The sequence below is a fragment of the Schistocerca serialis genome, chromosome 6 (genome assembly GCF_023864345.2).
Source record: "Schistocerca serialis cubense isolate TAMUIC-IGC-003099 chromosome 6, iqSchSeri2.2, whole genome shotgun sequence".
NCBI classification, from domain to species: domain Eukaryota; kingdom Metazoa; phylum Arthropoda; class Insecta; order Orthoptera; family Acrididae; genus Schistocerca; species Schistocerca serialis.
Genome location: NC_064643.1, coordinates 457343904 through 457358467, shown reverse-complemented (window position 1 = coordinate 457358467; position 14564 = coordinate 457343904). Strand labels below are relative to the sequence as shown.

General features: G+C 42.5%; 1 protein-coding gene across 1 annotated transcript in view; it reads right to left on the bottom strand.

Moving 5' to 3' along the window:
* Positions 1 to 14564, bottom strand: part of LOC126484206 (sex peptide receptor) — a 104384-nt gene that overhangs the window by 61881 nt on the left and 27939 nt on the right. The window contains exon 2 of the mRNA XM_050107619.1: positions 4990 to 5438. Within this exon, the coding sequence (XP_049963576.1) occupies positions 4990 to 5409 (420 nt within the window). The 5' untranslated portion in view covers positions 5410 to 5438. The remainder of the gene's footprint in view (positions 1 to 4989; positions 5439 to 14564) is intronic.

The window sequence follows — 14564 nt, the reverse complement described above, 5'->3', positions numbered from 1 at the left end:
ATGTCCTACTGTAGCTTTAAATCTGCTGGAACGACCTATTGGAAACTCCACCGAATGTAATTATGATTAGAGCAGCTTCTGAAACATGTTTAGAGGCTAAGGACGAGTTGTCCGTCGTAGGTTTTGGCCGTCGATTCTGGTATAAATTATAAGCTGGATTTTGGGGCGCTTAATTGCAATTCTTTCTGTACTAAGTTTTTTCCGGTTATTGGCGCCTGTAAACTATTTTGTTAAATGGGAATTTGGTTCAGTTATGTGGGCTTTTAAATGTCTTAATTATTGAGGCTTATCTTTTTATGTTAAGTTGATGCTTTAAATAGTGGTAATATCTTGTAAACTGTTTTGTTAAATGAGAATTCTGGTTCAATTATTTGGGCTTTTAAATGCCTTAATTATTGAGGCTTAAGTTTTTGTTTTAAGTTGATGCTTTAATTAGTGGTAATATCTTCTCATTGGCACATTAAGCCTTAGAGTTTAATAATAGTTGACAAGTGCAAAATTGATTAATTAAATGTGCTCAGGTTAACAATATGTGACTTACGTAGGTCGTTTGTGATAAATAAAAATTGTGAAATTTTTCAGGTGGGCGTAGGCCCACTCGCTTACTGTCTCCGGATCCCTGCGTCTTTAGCCATTTCAGTATCATGTAGTTGTAGTATGCATATTTTATCAAAGGATGTTAGAGAATTACTGAGTATCGCGTATTTTGTTCTTCCATGCAAACATCTGAGTGCTACTGCGTGAGAATTAAGAAGAGTGGATTAAACTTATTCTTCAAATTTTACAGAATTTTTGGTAACATTTTTGGAAAACAGCGATTTTATGGGCTACATAAAATCAGTCAAAAATCCGTCTAGATCATCAGGGGTATTTTATTAAAATGACCGGTTTCTGTTTAGCATTAGACCATCTTCAGAACAGCAGCATCAGCTGAAGTCGACGATGTGTAAAACAGTCAATAGACTCAGTTTCAGCGACTGAGGTCTCCTGACTGTTCTAGACATCGCCAACATCAACTCTTGCTGCTGTTCTGAAAGTGGCCTAAGATTAGGCCGAAACTGGTCATTTTAACAGAATAACCGTAGCGACCTAGACTGCTTTTTCACTGATTTTATATACTTCAGATTTTTTCCTCAGGTGCATACTTTGAACGTATTTATATTCGCTTTGTGGGCGAAGCGCTGGGTTCTGTGCGGATACACTCACTCGTCGGAAACCTTGCGGGATTCAGCTGAATAGTTGCGAGAAAATGGGAAGTTAATGAAGGGAGAACACATCGCCTGCAGTGTGCGGCATGAGGGAGTTACGGCTGGACGAGAGCCGTGTTCAGATGGTAGAGGCGGTTAGGGCAGGCGTTGTAGGGAAGCGGAGCATCCGGTTTCGAGTCCTGGTCCGTCACTAATTTCCACGTAATAGTGCTCATATGCAGTGGAGACTGGAAAATTTCTCTTTCACTTCTGATCATTTGAGCCATAGTTGTCGCCGCCTAGTTTAGTAATGGCGCAGATGACTGCCACCACCACCACCAGGCGAAGTAGAGCAGTGACACTGGCCTCCTTATTCACCCATCGAGAGGTTTACCTAAATAGTGTAAGGCTGATTTCTTAGAAGGGGTAGTAGCTCTTTAGAAAGAGACATGGCTGATTTCCTTACCCATCCTTCTCCAATCTAAGCGCATGCACTGCCTCAAAAAAAACAAACACAAAAGGAATTCCTAGAGGGCTATATGGAAGTTCTCGTATCACCTGGCACAGAGCAGCCCACAGAATACCTGGAGACAGCTACTGAAAGCATATTTCAACCTGCGATTTTGAAATGGGCTTCTCTTTTTGAAATGGTCGTAGATAATGATAATGATGACATTTTATTGATGTACGCCACTCATAACTGGTAGTGACTTAGACTCCAACATAGAGGACAGTGATCCAGAAGGTTTCCATTGGAGGAGAGCATAAGTTAGGAAACCTTACACATCGGTATTAAATCAAGAATGTATTATGACCTTTTCCATCCGTACCGACAGTGGTTTTGTACTAGTAACAGTTTAATACAACTTTTATTCAAGTTCAATCGTTAAGCAGACACTTCAACATGGTTCGGGCGGAGAGGTAAGCAACAACGCCTTCTGGTATTTAACCATCTTAGAGTAAATCTCTACTTGAAAACTATCCTCTTTGTCACGTACTCTTCAGCGAGAGGTGCAGTTTTCTGACATCGGGGCATCCGGTTGAGGACGCCATCTCCTGTTTTCAGAGTACTAACTACTTTGAAAGAGTCGGTGGTCATCAGCTTTCACTCAATTCTTTTGTCCGCCTCGTGGAGTAAAGAGCTGCCTCTGAAACTGTTTGATCAGTCTGCAAAGGACTGGGCTCCCACAGGTGCCATGCTAGGTGGTTGTTAGATATTACATTTATTATTAAAAATTCCAACACTTTAGACTTAGCAGTATTTATCGACAGTCTGCCCTTCTTAGTGCGCTTTCGACATCTATTAGCTCAGTCTGTCAGAATCGTTAAACATGACATTCTTGTACATAAGCCTTCACATTCATATAGGGATATTTTTGGCTATTTTACTAAAACAGAATTGACATAAAATGACAGTTTGCCTGGCGATCATATTATGTACATAATTTTTTGTTTTCTTGTATCCCATACATTGCTTTTGGAACAGGATCTCTCATTCTGATGCACTGAAAAAAGTTACAACCATTTAAAAATAGCACTTGAAAAAAAACACGTCAGAATGAGAGAGTCCCAAGGTGGTTATTGCAGAAATGAAACCGGTAATTCTGCTCAAAAGACTATGAGTACAAGACGAAGAAATGAAAACTTAAAAAAACTACCAGAAATTAAAATCTGCCATTCATTGTACCTATAACATATCCGACACAGCTTAATCTGTCTCACTGAGATTGCTTTAAAAGTTCAGAAGTGTAAGATTAATGGGGCGATGAAAGGTAGTGTCTCATGACTACGATGTCAATGAGAAACGGACTGAATGAGTCACCTATTGCTAATACCAGTTTCTAGCAATTTGCAGCACTATGAAATGAAGTGACCACATTCGCTAAGTCGAAGGTTAAGACATGTCTTTTTGTCACTGCCAGGAGGCTGGGAAAATCCGATCAGTATACAAAAGATTTGTGGATCACAACGTAGAACACTGCTGAAGTGTGTGGGCGTCATATGAAATAAAACTGAGATGGGTTACTGAACGAATTCTTACACGACAGCACGTTTGTCATAGCTTTGTTTGACTGAAGGAATACAGTCACGCTGAAAAAAACCGGACCGGCAGACACTTGAAGAATGATGCCAATTATCCTGCGAAAGTCTACTTACATCTCAAGAACCAATACTAAGTCAAGAATTCAGCCTTCTATGTATCGCCCCTGAAGAAATTGTGAGGACATGATTAAATTAATTACACCGAGCACAGAGGCACTTGCACCTGCACTCCAAACGTTATTGGACCGCGAAGAAATCATAACTATTGGTACAATAGAAGATACCGCTAGCCACGCGTTTTGTTGTGGTTTGTAGAGTATGTGCGTCGATACACTTACATCATATACCAACGCACTTCTTCAGAGTAACATGGTTGAAAGAACTAAGACTTATCAGTCATTAAGCATTTGAAGACAGGTTTCCGGTGGTGGCTTCCCAGGCTTCTAGTACCCTGCCTTTTGAGTCCATACAATATCGACCAACCAACACATAATTATACTAAGCCTTCCGCATATGCAGATGACTTACAGTCAGAGCTGAGGGGACAACATTCGAGGAGCTACAGCTGAAGCTGGAGTCACCACTCAGAGCCTTGCCAGAATACTGTCAAAATAACTCCAGTAACTCAAATTCTTCGAAGACTCAAGTAAGAGCTCCCTACTTCGATATGGACAAGCAAGCCCCAAGCTCAGTGTTTCCTTGGACAATACCGCCCAGGAACACACAGATAAATCAATATATCTAGCCGTGACGTTAGATATATCTCTGATATACAGACATCAACATACAGACACCACCGTGAAATGATCCGCCAGAAAGTGGTCTCCAGAAGTACTATTTCAGCGATCTCGTTAACTGCAAATGGGGAGCAAAATCTGCTATCCTGAGAACCACTGGCCAAGTACTGTGGTTGTCAACGACTTAAAATGCCTACCCAGTATGTACTAGAATTAAGCCTAGAAGGTCGACGTAAGGCTTAATGAAACATATCGAATCACAACAGTGTGTATTTAACCCACGCCCCTACCCAATCTTTATAGAGCTGCTGGCCTTGTGAGACCCAGCTCCCGAAGACCTTCTCACTAAATCACAGAGAGTCACAGACAAACGAGAGATGATAGACACCCTCTCTTTGGCACTGAGTGTGGGCCTAGACGACTGAGATCTCGTAAAAGGCTCTTAGTGCCGTCATTGGAGAACCACCACCTGACTATCCACCAGCACAAGAAGTGTGTGTTTTGGGACCCCATAACAAACTGGTAAACATGAAGAACCACGAACCACATAAGAACACGGGTGGCGCCAGTGAAAACAAATATGATCAGGTGGGTCACGGTGATTTGGATGCTGACATGTGCGAAGGTGGTGCTGTGGAAGTTATTTAACACTTCCTGGCTTGTCCAAACTGTCACTAGAGAGGCAACCTTGACGATTTGTGGCTGGACAACAAAAAATCCCTTGTCACGTTTGGTTTCCAGACACAGAAAACTAAAATAATCAGTAAGCACATAAACATGCATATCTCGAGTAGTCTTTATCTATATCTGGTGCTATCTTTTACGTCTGCCAATGGAGATCAGAGAAAATATTCCATATGTATATGATTTCTTTGGGAAATATGAAAACAAACATTTACTTGAGGAAATAGAGAAGAAAGGACACCACAGAATAGATGGCATGGTATCTCACAGAACATTTTCTCTTTTACGCAAGAAATGAAGTGGCTGCAACTAGTTCTAGATGTAAGCAAGCGACTGACCTCGTTCATGATGTGGTAGGCGTAGCAGGCGCTGGTGGGCGCCAGCGGCTTGTAGTGGTTGCCGAAGGTGTACATGTAGAAGAGCCACGGCGCCGGGAACAGCAGTGTCAGCATGTCGGACAGCGCCATGGCCATCAGCACGACGTTGGTGGGCGTGCGCATGTGCCGCTTGGACAGCACGACCACGATCAGCGTGTTGGCGATGATGGTGATCACCAGCAGGAAGGGCATCGCGTAGCCCAGCATGGGCTGCGCGTACTCGATGGGAACTTCGGTAGAGACGTTGAGGAACGGCATCGGTCTGCTCACGTTACCGCACGTAACCAGCACCATGGCCTTCACCGGTGGGCACTCGACGTCAGCATCCGGGTCCAAGTCGAGGGACACCTCGGCTACGTTGCCACAGGTACTGTTGTCCATTATGACGCTTCTACCACTACCGTCGATACCTGCAACACAGTACGCCGAGGATTACTGAAGGCCTCTGATATATGGTGGTTAATTGTGGGAACAAATCGTGTGATGAATGAAGCGGTTCCATCGTAATTAATAGCGAGAATTGACAAGGGTAAAAGCATACGAAAACAGACGCAAAAACATTCCAGTGGACATGAGTACTCAAAGAGCCTTTTGCAAGATAATTGTGGATGTGTGCCTGGATTCAGTAACCACTATTCCGCTGACAGTATAAATGCATTTGATATGTAAACTCTTCCATCAAGTCCCCATCTAATTAGCTCCAAGTTTCGTCCAAATGGCTCTGAGCACTATGGGACTTAACATCTATGGTCATCAGTCCCCTAGAACTTAGAACTACTTAAACCTAACTAACCTAAAGACATCACACACATCCATGCTCGAGGCAGGATTCGAACCTGCGACCGTAGCAGTCGCGCGGTTCCGGACTGCGCGCCTATAACCGCTAGACCACCGCGGCCGGCCTCAAGTTTCGTCCGTGGCCCACGTTGCAAGAATACTGATTCAGGACACTACATGTTAGAATTTACTGTAAGGGGAAGTTTTGTACCTAGGTACACTTTTCAGACCCTAACCGGCCACATAATATTAATTTGATATACACACATCAAGAGTAGTTTTGCATCACCCTGGTTCCCAGAACTTCTGAACATAGGCGTTGACTGTGGATATTCTATCACAGACACAGTCCCTTTGACTGTTCAGACATGTCACTAAACCCGCCCAAACATATAAACAACTGTTCTTGAGCAGCGCTCATTAGACGGATGGGGTCCGACAGCCTATCAGTTCCAGTCTTTCCACCAGGATGGAGGTACACAGCTCGTGTTGTTCGTAGTTCAACCATGCCTAGACAGTCAATACCACGGATCGATCGCGTCCGCAATGTTACTTTGTGCAAGGAAGGGCTCTCAACAAAGGAAGTGTCCAGGCGTCTCGGAGTGAACCCAAGCGATGTTGTTCGGACATGGAGGAGATACAGAGAGACATGAATGGTCGATGATATGCCTCGCTCAAGCCGCCCAAGGGCTACTGCTGCAGTGGATGACCGCTACCTACGGATTATGGCTCGGAGGTACCCTTACAACAAAGGCAACATGATGAATAATGCTTTGCGTGCACTCACAGGACGTCGTGATACGGCTCAAACTGTGCTCAAAAGGCTGCGTGATGCGCAACTTCACTCCTGACGTCCATAGCGAGGTCAATCTTTGCAGCCACCACACCATGCAGCGCGGTACAGATGGGCCCAACAATATCCCGAATTGATCGCTCAGGTTTGGCACCACGTTCTCTTAACCGATGAGTGTCGTATATGCCTTCAACCATACAATCCTCGGAGACGTGTTTGGAGGCAACCCGGTCAGTCTGAACGCCTTAGACACACTGTCCAGCGAGTGCAGCAAGATGGAGATTCACTGCTGTTTTGGGGTGGCATTATGTGGGGTCGCGTACGCCGTTGGTGGTTATGGAAGGCGTCGTAACGGCTGTACGACTGGTGAATGCCATCCTCCGACCGATAGTGCAACCTTATCGGCACCATAATGGTGAGGCATTCACCTTCATGGACGACAATTCGTGACCACGTCGTGCGTATCTTGTGAATGACTTCCTTCAGGATAATGACATCGCTCGACTAGAGTGGCCAGCATGTTCTCCAGACATGAACCTTATCGATCACGCCTGGGAGGGATTGGAAAGGGCTGTTTATGGACAACGTGACCCACCAACTATTCTGAGGGACCTATGCCGAATCGCTGTTGAAGACTCGGACAACCTGGACCAACAGTGCCTTGATGAACTTGTGAATAGTACGCCACGACGAATACAGGCATGCATCAATGCAAGAGGACGTGCTACAGGGTATTAGATGTACCGGTGTGCACAGCAATCTGGACAACCCCATACGAAGGCATCGCTGTATGGCAGTACATCCTGCAATCTGTGGTTTTCATGAGCAATGAAAAGGGGGGAAGTGATGTTTATGTTGATCTCTGTTCCAATTTTCTGTACAAGTTCCGGAACTGTCGGAACCGAGATGATGCAAAACTTTTTTTGATGTGTTTGTTTTCATTTTCCTCTTTTAAATTATGACATTCACTTATTATATGCTGACGACTTTTTCTGAAATTACAAACGTTACTCCGAAAAACTAAGGTTTTTAAAAGTGTGAAAACATGTTTCATTGTGAGACATGGTCATGTACCTATGAATGAATATTTAATTGAAATTTTGAGGCGTTGCAGTCGAGAAAATTTTGTCAATACTGTATTTAATAGTCTGTACGTTACATTATTGCTCTACTACACACAAAAATCAGTAAGTGAAATCAAATTAAGCAGAATTATTTTCAAAAATTAAATAAAAGTTAAGGGAATTTTGAAATGAAAGTTGTCGGAAAATAACGGAATTTCCATTTATAGGGCAGCTAAAATTTTAAGACATTTAGGAAACTGAATTAATGTGTAAATATCCCATGTTACTTGGTAAAAGACCTTCCGTTTTAATGCAGAAGATTGTGCAAGACCAACGAAATATGATTCAACTGTGCATATGTTATGTAAAATGTATAGAACATTTTACTCATCATAGAAAGCAGTACCTGAAGAATTAAAGACATATTCCAAACAGCATAAACATATTATACAGTACTCACTTCTGTAGAACGCGAAATATTTATATATTCCATCCAAAATGGAGCCTAATGAATAACAACAAAAACTATCGGAAAAAGCGGAAACTGTTTACGGCGATCGCTAGTGCACATTACGTCATGTGATTCTAAAATCAAATACTACAACGGAGTACCGACCAAAACAGCATCCTGTGTTCTTAGGTGCAATATCCGCTAGGTCAGGGTTTCCAAACTACTGGATTTCCACGAGAAATGAATAAACGATCTGCGAAAGTCTATTAAAAACATGGCATATCTTCTTGTCATTTTTCTTTGTTATTTTAAGATTGTATTATCATTTTTGTGGTCTGAGCTATCACTTAAAGCTTCCCGAAGTAATAACTGCAAAAAAATGAATTTCCAATTTTGTAAAATTTTATTAATTTGCAAAATAAACAAACTCTTCTAACACAGTACCAGGATTCTCGTGTGCCGGCCGGTGTCGCCGTGCGCATCTAGGCGCTACAGACTGGAGCCGAGTGACCGCTACGGTCGCAGGTTCGAGTCCTGCCTCAGGCATGGACGTTAGGAGGTTAGTTAGATTTAATTAGTTCTAAGTTATAGGTGACTGATGACCTCTGAAGTTAAGTCCCATAGTGCTCAGAGCCATTTGAACCATTTGATTCTCGTGTGCTCCTTTGGAGGAAATGTTTGGGAACTCCTGCTCTAGTTAAAACACTATCATCCAAAACTGGTACCTGTTACAGGGGGTGCTCGACGTGTTATTGTCGTATTTGGACGCTACGCTGTACTTTTAACTGCTTTGAATTACGGATTGTTTTAAACACCCCAGTAGCTTATCATAAATCTTGACAAAACTTTACAATTGGCTGTTCCACTACTTTCACCATTTCAATGCGAGAGCTGTTCACTTTACTACTGAGACGGCACCAGGCTGAAAATTCAGATGATTAAGATCAGCAAAGCTAGAAGCCTTGCTCTATTTGCTCACCTGAAACTAGTGGCGTGTCGGATGTCGTCTTACGCCGGCAGGTAAATATTTCAGTTTCTCTTCAGGGCGGTACGACATTCCCCAACCATGCCATATGACTGCAATTCAAGCCTAAATAAATGGACGCCTCAACTAAACATTATCTTACTAAATAGATTTGTACTAACTAGGTGAATGGTGTAGATCAGTGGCTGCTTGTAACCACACATTCGCAATTATCTGACAAACAACTCGTTTGCCGAATGATATATACTTGGAAAAATTTATTTCCGCTATCTTATTCTTCTGAAACGGCAAGGAGACTGCTGTGGAGAGTCGTAGTAGAAACGTGAAGGGTGCTGGTGCTTTTACTGGACAAATATCAATATCGCTACATCATTTATTGAAATTAACACTTCATTGTGCGTTTTTGCCATGCTTGATCACAACAGTTTCATCACGAAATATAAGGATGTGCTACTATTCATAAGATATTCCACTGAAGTGACACGTAGCTTCCACAGTGTGATAGCAGAAGGTCACAAACGTTTCAAATGCAAGAGGAACTTAATACCCGAGCATTAAGTACTATAATATTTGGCTGACACTGATATCGGTTTTAGTGACGAATTATGGACGTATTTAGACGTGGTAATATACAGTGAAGCGCCAAAGGAAACTGGTACAGGCATGAGTATTCAAATACAGATATATGTAAACAGACGAAATACGGCGCTGCTGTTGGCAACGACTATATAAGACAACAAGAGTGTGGCGCAGTTGTTAGATGAGTTACTGCTGCCACAATGGCAGATGAATGAGACTCAAGGTGGTGTTATAGTCGGCGCACGAGCGATGGGATACAGGATCTGCGAGGTAGAGACGAAGTGGGGATTTTCCCGTACGACCATTTCACGAGTGTTCCGTGAATATCAGGAATCCCGTAAAACATCAAATCTCCGACATCACCGCGGCCGAAAAAAGATCCTGCAACAACGAGACCAACGACGACTGAAGACAGTCGTTCAACGTGACAGAAGTGCAACCTTTCCGCAAATTGCTGCAAATTTCAGTGCTTGGCCAACAACAAGTGTTTGCGCGTGAAACATTCAACGAACCATCATTGATATGGACATTCGGAGCCGAATGCCCACTCGAGTACCCTTAATGACTGCACGACACAAAGCTTTACGCCTCGTCTGGGTCCTTCAACACACGCATTGGACTGTTGATGATTTTAAACTCGTTGTCTGTTTGCATCGAGCGGATGGACGTGTACGGGTATGCAGACAATCTCATGAATCAATGGAACCTGCATTTCAGCAGGGGATTGTTCAAGCTGGTGGAGGATCTGTAAAGGTAAGGGACGTGTGCAGCTGGAATGATATGAGACTTCTATACGTTTAGATACGACTCTGAAAAGTGACACGTACGTAAGCATCCAGTCTGCATCCTCTCATGTCCGTTGTGCATTCCAACGGACTGGGACAATTCCAGCGGGACAATGCTACACCCACACGTCCAAAGTTGCTACAGAGTGGCTCCAGGAACACTTTTTTGAGTTTAAATACTTCCAATAGCCACAGAAACATTATTGAGCATATCTGGGATGTCTTGCAACGTGCTATTCAGAAGAGATCAGCACCCGTCGTACGCTTTCAGATTTATGGACAGCCTTGCAAGATTCATGGTGTCAGTTCCTTCCACCACTGCTTCAGCCATTTGTCGAGTCCATGCCACGTCGTGTACCGGCACGTCTGCGTTCTCGCTAGGGCCTACACGATATGAGGCAGGTGTACCAGTTTTTTTGACTCTTCAGTGCAGTTTACTTCGGTTACTCCTGTCGGCAAGTGCACTTTAAACTGCAGTGTCAGATTTTGTTTTTTCAGTATTATAGAATCAGTTTTAAGTAAGTTGATCAATTTAATGTATGGTAGGGGCTGGGAATAATTGAGCCTTTCGAAAGCTTATTTCGATACCTCTGCTTTTGGAAACTAGACTTCGTTGCCCAACCGCGTTTTTCTGGCGACTCATGAACGGGATTTAAGCATGCTCGCGGCCTGGGCTTGCAAGTCATGCACGTCCGCTTGCTGCATTTGGATGGCGCATGTTTACTGCTGGAAATGGGCCATTGCCTACTGGGAGTCATCGAGTCCCTATGTGTGTGTGGCAGTGAGTTATACTTTGGAGTTCGACTAGACCTTCTTCCTTCTACCTTGCTTGTTGGATGTCCCCACATGCACCGTCTTTAAAGGGGAACGACAAAGTGACAGCCGAAAAGACTGCTCAAACTCTGTTTTTTTTTCTCCGTTGTAGACAAACAGAGTTTGCTGCAATCAATACGTTGAAGATTTTATTAGTATTTTTTATTGAAAAACATGAATATCATCACTGTATAATTTAGACTTTTCCGAGGCAGTTCTGAAAGGAGGTAGATGGACGGTTTCCCCTGTAACTCCGGTCTTGATCATCTGGAACATGGAATTAACACATCACCCTGATCCTTACAGATGTAGTTTTAGTTCAATTTACAAATTTGCAAAATAATTTTTTGCTGTAGAAATTATAAGCATTTGAAAAAGTGGCTCATTTTTGATCCCTCTTTCGGCCGAAAAAAAAGCTAAATTTCAACATAAAAAGTCGCCTACGATAACCTGAACAGAATTTAATTCGCTTCAAGGAACGCCAAAAATCATTAAAATAGGATGAAAACTGTAGCGTGGGCGACTACAAACACGCCGAAAATCATGGGTCTGGGAAAAACGCGTTTAAAGTTTGACAAGTAATTACCATATATAAAAAAATGAAGAAAGCTTGCAACTTACGAGATATCATTGTGCCTGGTCCATAATAACTGTCTCCCCGGCTAGTGGATGGCCGCATTCCACATTTGACGTGATAGGCTTCCATTTCCGTTCGCAAAGCCCATTTGGTCGCTGAATGCATCGCCGATGGCGTATCTATTTTCACAGAATTTTCCTATTTCACCACCGATCTTGATTTGAAGTGCATTTGACACATGCATTAATGTAGTATGGCCACATTAAATAGACATACGGTTACATTTGAAGGTTTGTTGACGATTACGCTTCGACTGGATGTTATTTTTGGAGCATTTCTCCAAATGAGACTGTTGAAACTGTCTTTCACATTTTGAATAAAACCGCACAGACAACTCTCCAGCAAATCAGGCTTACTCAACCATCTCACAGGCGCAACGAAGTGAGTGTGAGCGCGGAACCGGTTCTCCAATGCCGAGGCGTGCCGTGCGCGATGAGTTTCAAACGCTCACAGAATCGTTACTTCTTGGAGTTCGTTCAAAATATTTGGGGGAATATTTCTTCAATGTATATACATTTAAATTCCGTAATAAAAAAAATTCGAATGTTTTTGACCGTCACCCTGCCGTTCCTCTTAATTCTCCTAGGCCTGACGCAGGAATAACAGTGAGCATCATCCGTTAAATATTCGGCACGGTTCGTGAAAACAACTGTGCTTTATCTAATGAGTTTCGTGTGATGTTCTTGTCGTAATCTACGCTGTTCTGGTTAATTTCGCATTGATTTTGTTATAAGAGATATTCGTGAGAGATTTTTTTGTTATTTGCACTGTTGCTGCGTGTATGTTTCTAAGTTTGTGTTCTTAGAATGCCTTGTTGTCAGTTTTTCCTTAATCGGCCAAGGTCTGCCTTTACCTGGCCTCCTAGTGCGTGTATTATTTGTTGTATTTTTACTCTCTTTCATCACTGTCCATAAGCCTTCGATGCAAAAGAACTTGATATCACCCGTAATATTTGTGAACGTACCTTCTTGGTTTCGATAGCCTTAGAATGTTTGCTTGTCAGTCTACTTTTACCTAGCTGTACCTCCACTACCAGTGCGTACTTCATTTTTTAAGTTCAGGTCTCTTTAACTTTTTATTGTCAGCTATGTTTGAAGGGCCCAGGTGTGTTTTGTGACTTTTTATATTTGTAAATTATACTTTTTTAATGTACTGGTGGGTCGAAAGGACTCTGTTGTCTGCCTTCATTGGGTGAGCCACGTTTCCCTCCCTGCGCTATTAGCCACTTGTAAGTTAGGTGTATGTTTTAGAATGTGTAATAAACTGAGCAACCGTTCTAGGCGAGGGTCTGGACTTCATTACCGTACATTGATAGCCGGCCTTAGTGACCGAGCGGTTCTAAGCGTTTTAGTCTGGAGCCGCGCGACCGCTACGGTCGCAGGTTCGAATCCTGCCTCAGGCATGGATGTGTGTGATGTCCTTAGGTTAGTTAGGTTTAAGTAGTTCTACGTTCTAGGGGACTGATGACCTAAGATGTAAAGTCCCATAGCGTTCAGAGCCATTTGAACCGTACATTGGAACATGCATGCATTTAGGTCCCATTACTTTGCATTTGTCCTTACTTGCTCTTGTAACATTTATTCTTGTTGCTTAATTAGTGCTGACTTCCTTATTTCAAAGTCTCTGTAGGAGTGTCAGTTATTTTGCGTATTCTCTTGTCTTGAAAAGGTTTATTCGCACTGTGGTCTTTGTAACTCAGAATATTAAAATTCTCTGTATTTTTACAGATACTGTAATTTAGGAACTGTCCTTTGCTAGATAAATATGTGTATAATTTTCTTTGTCCTCAGCACTTTACCACTCCCAGATCCTAGCTCCCTATCGTTTGTTTTAACTCTACAAACTGGCCTCATATCCGTAATGGAAAATAGTGGGATGACACAATCTGTGAAACGTAAACATTTACACTTTTGGTTGTAGAGAAGAGAAAGTGTAGTGCCTTGACCTCCTACATAAGCTGAATATTATTTAAAGATCACTCACAAACCCCAAATATAATCTGTTCATAGTTAAAGGCTGTCAGTGAACTGACCTGAAATTTCAGGTAGCAAAGCATAAGCAGGAAGGCTCAACTGGATTCTTCCCAAATCTTCCTTTAGAAAGATACACGCCTACTTCCCTAACTTATTTGTCGCAACTACTCCAAAGGTGAGTGGTATAGATACTAGTGTTAGCGGTGTCGACAAACAGTTAAAAAGGTAAAATTAGAGCAGATTACAGTGACCGATGGAGTAGCTGTCAGGTTCTACGAACAATTTGCTGCTGAGGTAGTTCCCATTTTAACCATAATATGCTGCAGTTTCTTTCTTTCCTCATTAGTCATCTGACTGGGTGCAAATGCTATTCTGAGATGAAGGGATTGTGAAAGGACTGCAGAGGAGAGGAAGTCACAGCGGATCGAATAAAACCAACGTCTTCAGTGGATTATTTCTTCGATATATTCGAGTCTCACTCTTCCCTTTCAGTTATTACTCGCTACATTTGCCTCAACGACTATATCAGTTACTCCTTGATGCCTTAGTATCTGTCCTATCATCTTATCCCTTCTTCTTTTCAACGGCTACCTCATGCTCCTCTCTTGCCGATTATGAGGAGAACGTTTACCACCACTACACCAGATATTCAATATCTTTCTATGACACTACATTTAAA